Here is a 15839-nt window from a genome sequence, read left to right as displayed (position 1 = left end):
AAGCATAGTGAGAGTTCTTTCACTGGAAACCTTTATTTTTATACTCCATTTATTTTATAGCCCACTGTTACAATTTAAGTGAAGGAAACAGAAAAACTATTACATGTCAGCCTTAATATTGGTGTATTACAAATGATGGCAATAACCATGTAATTTTTTTTTTTTTTTTTAGTCTTGGGTGGACACAGTTAGAAGATGAAGAATTTTTAGAACTTTTTAAATGTCTCCCACACAATCGCTCCTTGACAGGATTATGGTAAGAAAGAGAACACACTCTTTAATTGAGATTACGTTAAACATTTCCACTTTCAGCAGCCTATTTAAGTCACTAGATGTTGTCTGCAGCATGTTTTAAATCAGATCCTGGCCACCACTGAAGATGTACTATGAATAAAACATCCCCAATGTCTAAACATAATGTGGCCCTGCCTGTAGAATGTGCTTGTGCATGTCAAACAGGCCCTTTTAGAATATCCCCCCTTTCCTTTAACACCTTATGTGGATTTTATGCAGATCGTTGTTGCAATACAATAGAGATGTTGCTGCGGAACATATACATACATTATTGATGAAAGGATGTGCAACATCGTTCTTTACAAAAATCCATTCTCTGGAGTGCGTCTTGCATAATAAAATGTATTAGGCAGTCTGCTTTGTACTGAGAGCTAGCAGTGAGATGCTCAATGAAGTTCACCTATTGTTTTGTCAAGTTTTTACCTTACACAGCTTGTGTTTTGTATATCCGTGAACTATAGGAAGTGTGCTTATTTACAGATGTGTCTTTTTTATCTTTTATCAAATTAATCTGTAGCATTTGACCATAGACAAAATGCAAAATCAAAGTCTCGTAAAGATATTGAAAGCCAGTGGGTAAATATCTCAAACATAAGTAAATATTGGATTCAGATGAACATTACACTTAGGGTCTTTTTATTTACAATAAAGGGGCTGTACAACTGTCTTAACATCAGCACAGCCATTGTGAATAATCCCTGTAATGTGTCTAAATATGTTTATTTTGTTAAATATAATCGGCCGTTCAATCTAGTGGCCAGAATGTAGCATTTTCCTGACATTATATCTATCTATTATATACCTCCTTTTTCCCCCATACACTACAATAACCCCAAAGTATATGTACAAAATACTTAAACTATATAAAAAATCAATCCATAAAATGTATGCAAAAATAGTATTAAAAAACTAGCCGTACTATAGTACACCCCCCTCCTTCACAATATCTTAAAGTGCATGTGCTATAATACCCGTACCAAAATATTAACATGCAATGCGCAGATGACTGCTTTCTCTCTATATACAGTTGTGTTCAAAATTATTCAACCCCCCCTGAAATTGATTGTTTTGGCCAGTTTGACATTGATTTTGATCATTCAGTCATCCTGCTTACAATTAAATCAAAGAGGCACGTGTAGGTCAGACAAATATAACATAACATTTATAATGAAATAACCACAAATGTCTTTTTTGTGCTCACATCATTATCAGTTTTATTCAACCCCCAAGTGACATTCAATCTTAGTACTTAGTACAACATCCTTTTACAGTTATAACAGCTTTTAAACGTGAAGCATAGCTTGACACAAGTGTCTTGCAGCGATCTACGGGTATCTTCGCCCATTCGTCATGGGCAAAAGCCTCCAGTTCAGTCACATTCTTAGGTTTGTGCACTGCAACTGCTTTCTTTAAGTCCCACCAGAGGTTCTCAATCGGATTTAAGTCTGGTGACTGTGATGGCCACTCCAAAATGTTCCAGCCTTTAATCTGCAACCATGCTCTAGTGGACTTGGAGGTATGCTTGGGATCATTGTCCTTTTGAAAGGTCCAACGTCTCCCAAGCCTCAGGTTTGTGACGGACTGCATCACATTGTCATCCAATATCTCCTGGTACTGAAGAGAATTCATGGTACCTTGCACACGCTGAAGCTTCCCTGTACCTGCAGAAGCAAAACAGCCCCAAAGCATGATTGACCCCCCACCATGCTTCACAGTAGGCAAGGTGTTCTTTTCTTCATAGGCCTTGTTCTTCCTCCTCCAAACATAGCGTTGATCCATGGGCCCAAACACTTCTAATTTTTGTTTCATCAGTCCACAGAACACTATCCCAAAACTTCTGTGGTTTGTCCACATGACTTTTGGCATACTGCAGTCGACTCTTCTTATTCTTTAGAGACAGCAAGGGGGTGCGCCTGGGAGTTCTGGCATGGAGGCCTTCATTACGCAGTGTGCGCCGTATTGTCTGAGCAGAAACTTTAGTACCCACATCTGACAAATCTTTTCTCAGTTCCTCAGCAGTCACACGGGGACTTTTCTCCACTCTACGCTTCAGGTAGCGCACAGCAGTCGAAGTCAGCATCTTCTTTGTGCCACGACCAGGTAGTTTCGCCTTGAATTTGCGAATGATGCTTCCTATGGTGTCTCTTGGTATGTTTAACATCTTTGCAATCTTCTTATAGCCATTGCCCTTCCTGTGAAGAGTAATCACCACTTCTCTTGTCTTCCTGGACCATTCTCTTGACTTCACCATGTTTGTTACCACACCAGTAAATGTCTAGAAGGAGCTGAGTATCAGTCATTTTAAAGCTGCCTAATTGGTGCTTATTAGGCTTTATTGCTGCTCCCTGACATCCACAGGTGTTTTCAATACCTGATTGAAAACACTTCAATGAACCTCTGTTCTTCAGAATTGTGTCAATGAAGAATTCACAAAAGAAACATTTACTACTGTATTACAAAACCAATTGATGTCATTTTAGTTGCATATGGTTCTTTAAGAAGTCCTTGTAGGATTTCATTCTGGACACAATTACAAATGTACACTAAATTCCCTAAAACCCTTTACAGCATTGGGGGTTGAATAATTTTGAACACAACTGTATGTTAGCAGTGCAAATTCACATCCTATCTTCTGCAAAAACATTTATGAAAAATATATATAAACTTATAAAAAGTCTGTCAACCATTGCCAGTGCTAAAGTCTATATTAAAGCACTCTTAAATCAAGGTGCCATTTTCACACACATGTGCCCATGTTCTTATGTCCTCCCCCACTCACCAGCAATTTATGACCCCGTACTACAATCAGCGGGTTTACTTGCCCTTTAAGAAACTCCTTTTCCCACCTCTATAAGCATTTACTTTCACTCCTCTGGGTTGTCTCCAGGTCTTTATCTGTTCTACCTCCTCTTCTCCTCAGCACCAGGTCATAAAGAACAAACCAGAGAGGCAGCCCCCAACAGGGTTATTATGAATAAAAAAGATAATTTCATAAATAAACTGTGCAGCTCTAAACCTTCGTTGACAAAATATAAAGCATGACCATAACAGACATGCTATAACAATACAAAATAATATTAAGGCTAAGTTATCAATCAAACAGTGAATAAATGCAAGTAAAAAGTCCCAGATAAAAAAAGTGCTTGTGCAGGTATACACAAAATAGGTGCTCCACTTCTCAGTGCCTGTGTTTGGGGATACACCCCTAAGTCTCCATTGGCTTGTTCCTATAGGTCCTTCTCAGAGGGTGTACCATCAACCATGGAAACAAAATACCAGGGACGATCTCACGGCATAAAAGCATTTTATTTTATTAAAACACACAGAAAACTTTTAAAAAATTCACACTTTCATTTATAGATGCCTACAAGAACTGGCATTGGGTATGTATGGATTTAATAGGGAGGAAAAAAATTGGCCATGGCTGTGGAGAGTGTGCTCCAACTGGAGGATATAATGTCTCTGGAAAGAGAGCCAGCAGGTAAACCACACCTCGACTGATTTTCTCCTAATTGGACATCTTCAGGACTTCTGAAGTCAAGAAGTGTTGATAGTTTGGCCAATCAGGGGGCCTGAGGAACATGCTTGGAGAACTAATAATATCTGAGACTCTTCCTGTTCTGTCTATTTTCTCCTGGGCTTTTGTTCTGAGAACCTAAACAGTCAGTCTCTCCAAGACCTTATTCCTAGGCACAAGGAAGGATGCAGCAATCATCCCTCTTGGGAGGAACCGCTGAAGGTGTTATCTGCTGGCAAAAAAGTGTCCAAAGTCTAGAAGAAGCATCACTGGAAATGGCCCCCACATATGGACATTGGAGGAGGTGCAGTTGATTGGGAAGTGTTATACAAGAACCTTTCCATGCTGTTCTGCTTTGGAAGTAAAAATTGAGATACAACTTGAACCTCGATTACTGAGGATCCAGAGCTCTGCAGGAATCTAGCCAACACAGTCTGTGATTTTGAAGGTAACAGTGAGAGACTTTGAGAGAGATCTAGAAGAGTTAGAGGCCCATATTGCCATGAGCAATTAAGCTTTGTATTTTAAAATCTTCTAAATTGACTAGCTAAACAACTAAATAGGTAGTCCTTGGAAGATAAAGTTCAATCAAAATGTTTCCACAGAGATCCAATTCAGAATGCAGCTATCCTCAAACAGCACAAGGAAATGTATGTAGCTTGGAAGACAAAAAAAGAAAATGGCTAAGCAATCTAGTGCAATAAAAAAAACGTTATTACAATAAAAGCAAAACAAATTATATTGCGGTCATATTGTCATTGGAGAACAAGGTGCTCCAGCCATCATGGTGAGGAGGAATACTGACAATTAAGTCAGCAGTGCAGTGAATATGACAGATTCATCTTCCTATAACATTTCTGGGTCACTGTCAGGTTGGGGAAAGATGGTGCACTTACATTACAGAACAGTAGTCCAGACAGATACTTCAGACCAGCTAGGATGTGTACATCACACTTCCTCTGGATGTGTGTGAGTGATAACCTAAGGGATGTGTTTCAGGGGTGGGCTCCCCTTTTTCAAGCCCGAGAGCACACGAGGATGCAACTTCCTAATATTGAAGCTATTAATTTGCAGCCACAGTTTATTAACACCTGACATGCTGTAACAATGTGAACTACTACAAAAGCCTACAGCCTTTTTGGCATTATCGATCTCCATAGTTGATAAAAAAAAATGCATTAATAATTAAAATTCAGAATGCTAAAAGCAGCAGATGAAGACCTTTTATACAGAACATGGAAATGTAAACCAGCTTAGCACTTCAGCAGTTATAATCAGTGTATGTAAGCATTTGTCAGTTCACTAATATAGTAATAGAAAAAAATTGACTTTGTTTGGTAATTGGGCAATTTATGCAAATTTAAAAAAAAAATAATAATTTTTTTTGAAACTGTGTCAAAGAGAAACATACTGGACCTTTGTGTTGAATAGTATGACCCCAAAAGATCTGAAGAAGCTGAGATTAGTTCTATTTTCTAATGTGTAGGGTAATAGCTATTGACAATTAGAAACAACTAGGTAAGGTATCTCCCTAAATCCCACGTTTTGTAGGACAGAGAATATCCAGGTAAGTTGTTGCCATGTACATTTAATTCAATTATTACTTCAGTAACCTATCAAGTTTTTTATACGTTTAACACTCTAAACAAATCCTTGAGTAATATATTTGGTCAAACTCAAAATAAATATATATTTATTCTTCTTTTTTATTTTTATTGTTGTTTTTACATTTTGTTACATGCCATTTTATATCTTACATAAACTTATATTATACACATTTTCTAATAATAAATAATACATTTTTAGAAGTGTATGAAATAAGTAAGTTTAGTAGATTTTTTTTTTTATGCTACACTGTATTAACCTTGATGCATGGAGTTAGAAAGTAAAGTGCAGTTTTTCATACAAGTTGCCCTATCACAGTGTCTTTCTATATTATTAGAATGCATAGGAAAGTATTTTGTACCATTTCAGCTTCCTCACTGACCACAATAACCAATAGAAGAAATAATCAGTTTTCCACAGAGCAAATAATCACAAACATGAGCTGAATAATTGGTTTGGTTTGGTTTGGTTCCTAGCATACCTCCAAAACTTTCTGAGATGAAAACGAAGGACACTTTGTAGCACAAAGTGTGCAGACAAAGGACACACCCCTGCCACATCCCTAGACCCATGAAGAATTAATAAACAAAAAATTATTGGCTAAACGCAAAAGAGTTTTTTTTTTCAACACTATATTTCCTTTGTACTGGCGTGAAAGTTTTAGAGTAGTGTAACACTTTTTGTTGTTAAGTATTTTTATATAGAGGCCTAAACATCTGTCCAAAATGAGGGACAACTGAGAAGGAAAGAGGGACAGAGGCATTTGGTTCCAAAAGAGGGACAGTCTCTCCCAATAAGGGACAGTTGTGGGGTATGTCTTTAGTAAAGTGCTGGCTGTCTTTGGCCTCATTCACATGGGCGTACCTATCTGTACACCTGTGAAAAGGAATGTCTGCACCCACACAAGATGCACAGGTGTTCCATGCATCCTTGTGCACGTAGTCCCATTCATATCTATTGGAAAGCAGTAGCTGCAAAGGAAAAGACACCGGTCCCAGTTTGGCACTCATAGAAGTGCAGTTACATGTCCCAAAATGCAGACAGTGTGAACACCCGTGCATCCCATGTAGGAAGGATGGCCCTTTTTGTGATTATACAAATACAGTAGGTACACCTGTGTGAATGAGGCAGTTCTTTCATTATTTTCTCAAACACTTTGGTAAATAGGTTCTACTAGTGTGTGTCATAACCCCTAATGCCCCTCAGCTGAGTTATAGGAACAGTGCAGGGCAAAGCAACAGGTTTACTTAACTGCTGCCCTCCCCAGCAGTACATAGCTTTCATTCGTGTCCTTCTGCTGTGTTCAGCTGGGAGGAGAAAAAATACTGTATAGGTTCCAGGTTGTGACTTTGAGCTTACACCGGGCTGAGAACTCTCTTACCACCCCCATGTACAAACCACCAAGCACCAATGATGTCATAATGGCATGCTCCCCCATACCCAGAAGGAAAGGTGATCATGTATAATTGGGGAGAGCGTCATGAAGTGAACCAGTTGCTTTGCCCTGCGTAGGTAGGCAAAGCATAAGTTCACTTTAAAATCCAGCAGGTCAAACTTGTCTTATTATGGCTAGAAACACCAGCAAGAAATTACTAGAAACGCCATATAAAGATACAAATACAGAAAGTACTCACTTTATGAAATCAGAAAACCTTTTCATAAAATATAAATACTAAGAAATAAATATTAAGTTATTTTTGCTTTTTCATATGCTGTAAATATTAATGAGAGACAAAGAGAAAATGAAGTAACGACACAGGAGAAAATGCTGCATTTATGACAGTAACGTAATATATTTCGGTAAATAATACCATGCGGTTCAGTGTGGAGCTAATGAATGTTAGTTTAGAATTCAGCTTTGAAAGTATAATTGGGTTGTGCCCATGGCTGAGTTTTTGCCAAGTTTCTAAAAATCCTTAATTGAATACCGGCAGATTGTCACTTGGAGCCTTTAATCTAACTCAAACTGGTATCTGTAGGTTCAGTTTAAAATAGTGTACACTGCCAGAGATAATTAGAGCCATTTTACCAGTTATGAGCTCTGCTGATATTATTTTTAAGAAATTGAAAAACGACATTAAAGTGGCCAGTTTGTTTTATTAAATCAAGGTTGCTCAAATGTAAAGTAATAAATTCATTTTTATTAAGGAGTTCAATGGTGGAAAGCCACGTGTATTATAAAAGGAGACTAGCATGGAGAGAGATACTGCTATTGCTAATCTCATTTAAAAATTCAAGTTGCCTGGCTGTCAAGATGATCCAATAGCATCAATACTTTCTGAATCACTGACCCAGAACAAGCGTGCAGATCTTGTATTTTAACTTCATTAACCACTTATGGACCACCCACCGTGTATGTACATCAGTACATTGACGTTAAGTACCGGGGTTATGCCAGCAGATAGCTGCCATAACCCCAATATTTTTTTAAACAGAGGGCAGTCTGCTTTAACATAAGGGTGGTCCCAGCTGCGGATTCACTGTGGGATCAACTTTATGGGCAGCGGGAGAGGTGCCCCCCTCCTGTCGCTTCACGGTCCTTTTCCCCACTTACCAGAGCCGTTAGTAGTGGGGAAAACAATCCAGTCTGCTGTCCTCTCAGGCAGGAAGTCGAGTGAGGGCAAGAGGACCCCCACTCGACTCTATTGCCTTGGAGGACCGGAGCGACGTCATACGTCGCTTCCTAGCAACGGCCTTAAAGAGCCCATTTTTTTTCATCATGAAAAAATATGACCTTTTTTTGTTTTCTTTTTAGTGTAGATGTGTGCAGATGTGAGCTTTGAGGTATTTTTGACCCCAGATCTCACATTAGAGAGGTCCTGTCATGCTTATTTCTATTACAATGGATGTTTACATTTCTTGTAATAGGAATAGAGGGGATTTTGTTTAAAAGGACAGTGTAAAAATAAAAAATAAAAGATAAAATAAATAGGAAAAAAAAAATTAAAGCGCCCGGTCCCCGTCAGCTCCCACGCCAAAGCGAACGAATGCCCAAGTTGCGCCCACATATGTAAACGGTGTTCCAACCACACATGTGAGCTATTGTCACGATCCTTAGAGAGAGAGCAATAATTTGAGCCCTAGACCTCCTCTGTAACTCTAAACTGGTTACCTGTAAACATTTTTAAAATGTCACCTATGGGTGCACAACTTTGAAGCATGACATGTTGGGTATCTATTTACTCAGTGTAACATTATCTTTCACATTATAGAAAAAAGTTGGGCTAACTTTACTGTTTTATTATTTTTTTAATTCAAAAAATGTATTTATTTCCAAAAAAAGTCTGTAAGACCGCTGCGCAAATACGGTGTGATAAAAAATATTGCAATGATCTCCATTTTTTTCTCTAGGGTCTCTACTAAAAAAAAAATTATAATGTTTGGGGGTTCTAAATAATTTTCTAGCAAAAAAAAACTGATTTTAACTTGTAAACAACAAGTGTCAGAAATAGGCCATGGTTAATGTATGCTTGTTCGGAGCCGCTGACTTGTAAAACACTGAAGCCATTAAATCAGCATAACAGCTAAGCAACTCATTTTTAGGGAGGTTAGCAATGATAGCCTTATGGATCTCTTAGTACAGGTTTCCATTATAGGCTCAGTACACACATCTATATATTTCATATAAACATGTGGCTACTTTAAGAAATGTCTTTAGCAAAAACCTGTCTCTGTGCCCCTTTGGGGAAATTTCTTTTCCTAGTGATTATGTGTCACTGAGGCAGGAAGTGAGGAGAAACCTCTAAAGTGAACATAGACCGCAACATTTTTGACCCCCCCCCCCCCACACACACACACACAGCCTTTTTTTTATGGAAACGTTGCTGACAGCTTTTTATTTTTATCACTTTCTGCCTCTGTGAAAAAACTGGCTCAGAAAGTAAGGGGAAACATCACCAACAGGTCGTCTGATGGACGGAAGGAGATCCTACCCCTTTTCTGGTCTACATGAAAAAAAAATCTTAGCAGAAGCTTCACTTATGGCACTTTTCCTCTGCAAATACCGGCTAAGCTCCACTCGGCCCTGCTTGGTCCTGCTTGGCTCGGTTTGGTTTTCCACTGCATGGTACCGCATGGTACTGTGTTGGAACGGTTCGGTACGGTTTGCTTTTCCACTAAAGTAGTAAGTGGGTGGGATAACAACGATTCTCTGACCAATCAGTGGCTAGTAGTGACAAACAGTCAAGGCTGCATGCAAAGGATTGTGGGATATGGTACCGGTACGGCCCTCTTGGAACCATAACCGAGGTGGTACTGTTTAAGCGAGCCGTACCGTAAGGTTCCATATAGTGGAAATGCGCTACCGTACCGCACCGTACCGAACCGTTCCAACACCGTACCATGCGGTACCATCCAGTGTAAAAGCGCAAAAGCGAGCCGAACCGTTCAGTTCCATGCAGTGGAAAAGCGCCTTTAGTAAACTGCAACTGGCACTTAACAGTAGATGCTTACAAGTGACTGCACTTAGTGCCAGATTCCTTCTTTAGTATAGGTTTCCTTTATTGGATGTAGTAATACATTTTAAAGACAGCCCACATGTGCCAACTATCTTATTTTCAGACCAGTGTCCCATTGTACATGTACATTTATCCTAGTTTATCCCTCTAATTTAAAGATTGTTCTTTAGGTTAATAACAGAGATATTATTCTGCCCTAGTCATTTGAAATGTCACAGCCAAACTTCCATGATTTCTTGGCAATGGTTTACCAACTGCTAAACTCCCCTTCTTGTTCAAAGGATAAGTTCACCTTTAAACAAAAAGTAAATATACAACTTTTTGCAGGTACAAATATTTGCATTTTCTATTTTTTTTTTAGGAGCCTGGAAAGCATTACACCAGTTATCAGCAGATCGTTGGTACATTGCAGGTCTCCTGCAGAATATCAATGTAAGCTTTACACTGACAGGAAGAATCAATGAACTACCACGGAACTCATAAGTGCCGTGGAAGTTCATTAAGAACTACAAGCTCAAAGCTGCAAAGGATGTCGGTACTTGTAGTTCATTCATAGAACTCTGTGAATGGCTGATGCAGCTGTGTGGGTGGAGTCCTGCATGGCCCCGCACTTTTCAAAAAGTGGCGGCTGGTATGGGGAACTTCTCCCCATACTGCTGTGACACCAGGTGCTTGGATCCCCAAGCACCTGGAGGAGCAGGAACATGTTACATGTTCCACCTTAAAAATGGGTGGGACATGTAACATAACAAGGGTTCACCTATTGAGGTGGTCTTTAGGATAGCAGAATGGTAGTCAGGTCTCAGCAAGAAGTGAAAAAAAAATCAGAGAAGGTCACAGAAGTGACTTTTTTTTCCGGCAAATAAATAGCAAGCATCTTCTGGTGTGTGATCATAGATAGGACTCTTATTTCCAAATGTTTAAATGTAGTACAAATCATCCTAAAAAAAAAATGTACTTATGGAAAAGCAGAATATTATCTTAAAATAAGGAACTGCTGAAATCAATGAATATACCTGATGGCAGGAATGGATTTAGAGTTAGTATACTTGTACTTTTAGGCACCAGAGGCAGCTTTTCCGTGTAAAATGATTGACTACACATTTCCATCATCAGTAGGAATGGTCATATCATTATAAAGTTATTTACCTGGTATTATATTATACTAAGCTAGTTAGGACCAGGAAAACAAGGAAAAGCTCCATGTAAAAGCTTGATCCTAATAGATGGGTGTTACTTAGGGCACGGGTGTGTGCCTGCAGGGACCAATGATAAAGATCTGTCTATATTTATCTCTTTTTCTTGCAATGAAAGAGAAGCTTATTTGCAGTCCATTATTCTCTCTACTACACAGAAGTGAATGATAACACATCTTAAATAGAGCAGATTACAGGAAAACAATTGTGTTATGACAGTTGGTTGTTAGGATGCATAAATATTAAGGCTCCATTCACACCTGAGAGAGAACTCGATGCTCCAAAACAGTCAACATTCAAAACTTGAAGCATGGTGCTCAAAAAAGTACCTGATCTTCTTTTGCGCTACAAACTTCACTTCAAGTGTTTTTGTCCCCAACAGATTTCAATGGGAGTGCCTGAAAACTGCAAATATGGTTGGAACCCCCCCCCCCCCCCAAAAAAAAAATACCCTTTTGTTTTTTATTTCCTAGTGACTAGCTTTTAATTGATTACAAATAATTTAAAAAAATGCTCAAGCCTCAAATGCCAGCAAAACTGAACAAAAACACTTGTACAAATCCTCAAGAAAAAGCCTGAAAAATAACCAAAGATGTTAAAGCGGAGTTCCAGCCTCAAAAGCGAAAAAATCGATTTTGGGCCATTCGCTTGCTGTGGGTCACCTGAAAAAGAAATTTTTTTTTTTTTGTTCACTTACCTTGTTTTTGAAGAAGTGTGAGTTGATTAAAAATGTTTTATTTTGAAAATGTATTGAGGTTTTAAGTGCCCACTTAAAACGTACATATACAAATAACACTTTTTGATTTGCTTGCTTTGCCTTCTGAAGTGCAAGTGTGGCTCTGTTTTAGAAATTGGTCTCTGCGTTTTAATTTAATATCCACAAACGCAATTAAAAAGCAGAATCTGTAAATACAACACTCTCTAAAAAAAATGGCACAAGATGACACAGTGACAGAGTACAATCCCGCTGTGACCACCTATATGTGCAGCTAAATTAGCCTACAGCCTGATAACTAACCCCTTTGTTGTGATTACTTGTGTCATGATATTTTCAACAAAATAATCTATTTTTATTCAAATAAAAGCATTATACATACTGCAGAGGGAAGCATCTAAAATGTGAATTTATATGGATTGAATATCTAAGATTTGTTGACCAAACAGTAGCAGCAACAGCCCTGGTAGGAGAGCAATTTAAGTAGGCTCAAGGCTTTGTGAAGAAGTAACTTTTCATAATATTGGCATGGAGAGCACCAATAAACGTTCAAAAACATTTATTTACAGGCTCGAAGGTAATAACATCAGTTACAAGGCCATTGAACAAATTTCTGACATATCTTCTGTCAACTCTAACTTACAACATATTGTGTAAGTATCCATGTTTTTTTAACTGTTGGAAAACCATTGTGCTTTTCTTAGTAATAAGTAATGTGTTACAGTGTCCATACATATGACATGATATATATGATATAAGGAGAATGCCCGACTTTCCTTCCTATTTGTTTTTGCTGCAATACTGTTAGGTGGGAAATTCAATTTATATCTGCTTAAAGGAACACTCCATCTACCTATGTATCCAAATTTTTATTGGCCCAACATCCCTTCCCTGATGATCCAGAAGTGCAGCATTTGTAGAGAATGACTAAATCATTACGATTTTAACATACATTAGGCTTGTATGGCCAAGCCTTTCACAGTTTTGGAAAGCCAAAGTTAAAATGTGTCAATTGCCAAAACTCTTTTTTTTTTTATATAGTGTGGAAGGATTAGAACTCATGTTAGGTTTTATTGCCTGCGGAGGTTCCATTGGAGAGATTCCTTTACTTCCTGTGAGGGAAAATCTCTCTAACAGCAACACAGACAGAAGCAAAAACAGTTTTTACAAGTTCAGTAGGGGAATGTCCCACATTTTATTGCTCTCTGTTTCCCTCTATTGTCCCCAGAGCAGGAAGTGAGGGGAAATCTATGTAACAGATACACTAAAACCCAACAGGGGTTCTAACCTTTTTCCATTCTATCTAAAAAAAAAAAAAAAAGTTTTGGGTATAGGTACACTTACCTTTTTTAGATATCTTCAATCCAGTTATAAGAGAGGTAGGGTCCTCTATATCTGGTTGGGCAGCCCTCAATAATGGAGAAAGAAACACCAAGATAATGTTGTCAGCAATGTGCTCTGCATCATTGTACTGTAAGTGCAGTATGCCATAGTGATGCCTCCCAGGAGGGACTTATGACGCCTTGCACTCACAGGAATTAGGCTAAATGAAGCTGGGCGCCATTCCACCTGTAAAAGAACTGGTGCTGGATTGCAGTGCAGGAGACAGTACCATAAAGAATGGGAGTAATGCAGTGAGAGGTGATTTTCATTTTTAAAACATTTTTGACCATTATTTAAAAATATGAAACTGAATTTGAGCTTTTAAGCCTGACTTGTGTTAACATTTGGTTTAGTAAATTATGTATTTGACATGCATAAAACAAAAAACCTTTTTGTGTACAGCACAGATGGATTATGAACTTTCAATTGCTAAATTAAGACTAAAATAGATTGGACTAACACATTTGTCTTTTATTAACCACTTAAGCCCCGGAGGATTTGGCTGCTAAACGACCAGGGGGTATTTTGCGATTCGGCACTGCGTGACTTTAACGGACAATTGCGCGGTCGTGCGACGCTGTACCTAAACAAATTTGACGTCTTTTTTTTCCCACAAACAGAGCTTTCTTTTGGTGGTATTTGACCACCTGTGCGCTTTTTACTTTTTGCGCTATAAACAAAAAAAGAGTGTAAATTTTGCAAAAATAACAATATTTTTCACATTTTTTTTATATGAAATTCCCCAAAAAAAATGTAAAAATCAAAATTTTTTAACATTTTCGGCCAATTTGTTTTATGCTACATATGTTTGGTAAAAAAAAATCGCAAAAAGCGCATTTTTATTGGTTTGCGCAAAAGTTATCGCGTTTACTAACAAAGGGAAAGATTTTTGTTATTTTTGTTGTTTTTTTTTTAACGCATAATGGCGGCGATCTGCGATTTTTTTTGCGGTACTGTGACATTGGGGCAGACATATTAGACCCTTGACTGACATTTTTGACACTTTTGGGGTTACCAGTGACATTTCTACAGTAATCAGTGCTATGAATATTCATTGTTACTGTAAAAATACACTGGTAGCGAAGGGGTTAACTTTATTTGAGAGGGAGGGGCTGTGTGTGTCCCTAGGGGCGTGATTCTTACTGTGATTGGCTGTGACTTGAGGTGTAAGGACACTGATCAACGGTTCTACATAGTAGAACCGTGTGATCAGTGTTTTTACACCGAGGAGAATGACAGGTGGCTTGTTTACACAAGCCGCCTGACTTTCTCCCTCTCCCCCGACGATCGCCGAGTGACCGGCGGACATCGGGTCCGCCGGTCACACGCGCGGGGGGGTCCGTGACCGCGCGGGAGCGGGAGCGTGCCTCCGGCGGCGCGCGCTCGCTCCCCAGACCCTCCCAGGCTAGTGACGTTAATTAACGTCACTTTGCCTGTGAGGGGCTGACTGCCGCAGTAAATATACTGTGAGCAGTCGGCAAGCGGTTAAAAAGAAGAAACAGTTTATAATAACTGATACAGTATTGGCTTTTACTGACAATTGGGCTGTTTAACTAAGGGAGAAATGTTAGCTTTGACTTTATTTTTATTTTTTTCCCTCTTAATGGGATTTTCATTTGAATCCAAATTTGATTTATGTAATAAACACTCAGTAATTATCCAATTAAGTAAGTATTACCCTTTCAGGAAATCATCTTCAAATGTTAAAAATGTTTTACCCTCATCTTGATTTTTTTTCTATTTAGGCTGCTAGGAAATAATCTCCAATCAGATGACATTACAGCTTTGAAGAAAAAATCTCTGAAAAGTGTCATCGCTGCCCACATAGATGAGAATTTTGGCCAAGTGTTTTGGGAAGGATGGTGGGATTGGATATTTCAACGTTGCAAAATGTGCAATGATGAGAAAATTGTCTCTTTCCTGACTAAAGTGTACAGAGGACTTAGCCTTTGCAATGGAAAAGAAACAGAGTGGATGAGACAATGGTATGCTCAACTGGATTCCTTTTTGAAGGAGAGGATACATCGTTGTGCAATAAAAAATATTAGCAAGAGAATGGAGGATCTCAAACTGATGTTTCAGGAACAGTTAAGAAAAATGTGAAACATGAACCTTTCCTGGAGATTAAAACTAAACACTGCAGAGATATTTCAATTTTTATACGGCTATCAGAACAGAGTACATTGTTCATATTATATTTGAAATGTAATATGAGATGACAGTGAGGTGTCCTGTATTTCAAGAACATGGCATAAAATTATACCGCTAGATGACTATTGCCTAATCTTGGTGTTCATCATTTTAATATCTAAAAAGAAATTCAGAATGTAAAAAATATACGGCAGATAATGTTCAGATTAAATACTGATTCTTACCCTAACTAGATATGGTTAGTGATCTTTCTTATGTACTATTACAAACAAGAGGCCCTTGTCAACTACACTTGTTCTTGTTCGGCATATTTGCAAATTTTTGGATAGTTCAATAATGACTTCTCGGTGATAAAAAGCTGCTCTGTGTCCTTCAAAAATCGTGTTCTGCTTGCTTTAGGATTCTGCAGCCAGATTCTTATGAGCAGTGTAATAATGGGAAATACAAAATGCTGTGTGGACAGCCTTTTTACTTGCTTGTTTTAAATTGGAACTGTAGAGTCGTATTTTTTTTTCTGGTAT

At 38.4% G+C, this 15839-nt stretch overlaps 1 protein-coding gene across 1 annotated transcript in view; it reads left to right on the top strand.

Moving 5' to 3' along the window:
- LOC309561875 (NACHT, LRR and PYD domains-containing protein 3-like) overlaps positions 1-15588 on the top strand; it is an 85120-nt gene extending 69532 nt beyond the window's left edge. Inside the window, exons 5-7 of the mRNA XM_082265940.1 lie at positions 173-256; positions 12354-12437; positions 14913-15588. Of these exons, the coding sequence (XP_082122066.1) occupies positions 173-256; positions 12354-12437; positions 14913-15270 (526 nt within the window). The 3' untranslated portion in view covers positions 15271-15588. The remainder of the gene's footprint in view (positions 1-172; positions 257-12353; positions 12438-14912) is intronic.
- The last annotated feature ends 251 nt before the right edge of the window (positions 15589-15839 follow it).

The sequence above is a fragment of the Pelophylax lessonae genome (assembly GCF_965119305.1).
Source record: "Pelophylax lessonae genome assembly, chromosome: 1".
In the NCBI taxonomy this organism is placed as follows: Eukaryota; Metazoa; Chordata; class Amphibia; order Anura; family Ranidae; genus Pelophylax; species Pelophylax lessonae.
Note: the sequence above shows the minus strand (reverse complement) of the source record. Positions and strands in the feature narration are given on the sequence as shown.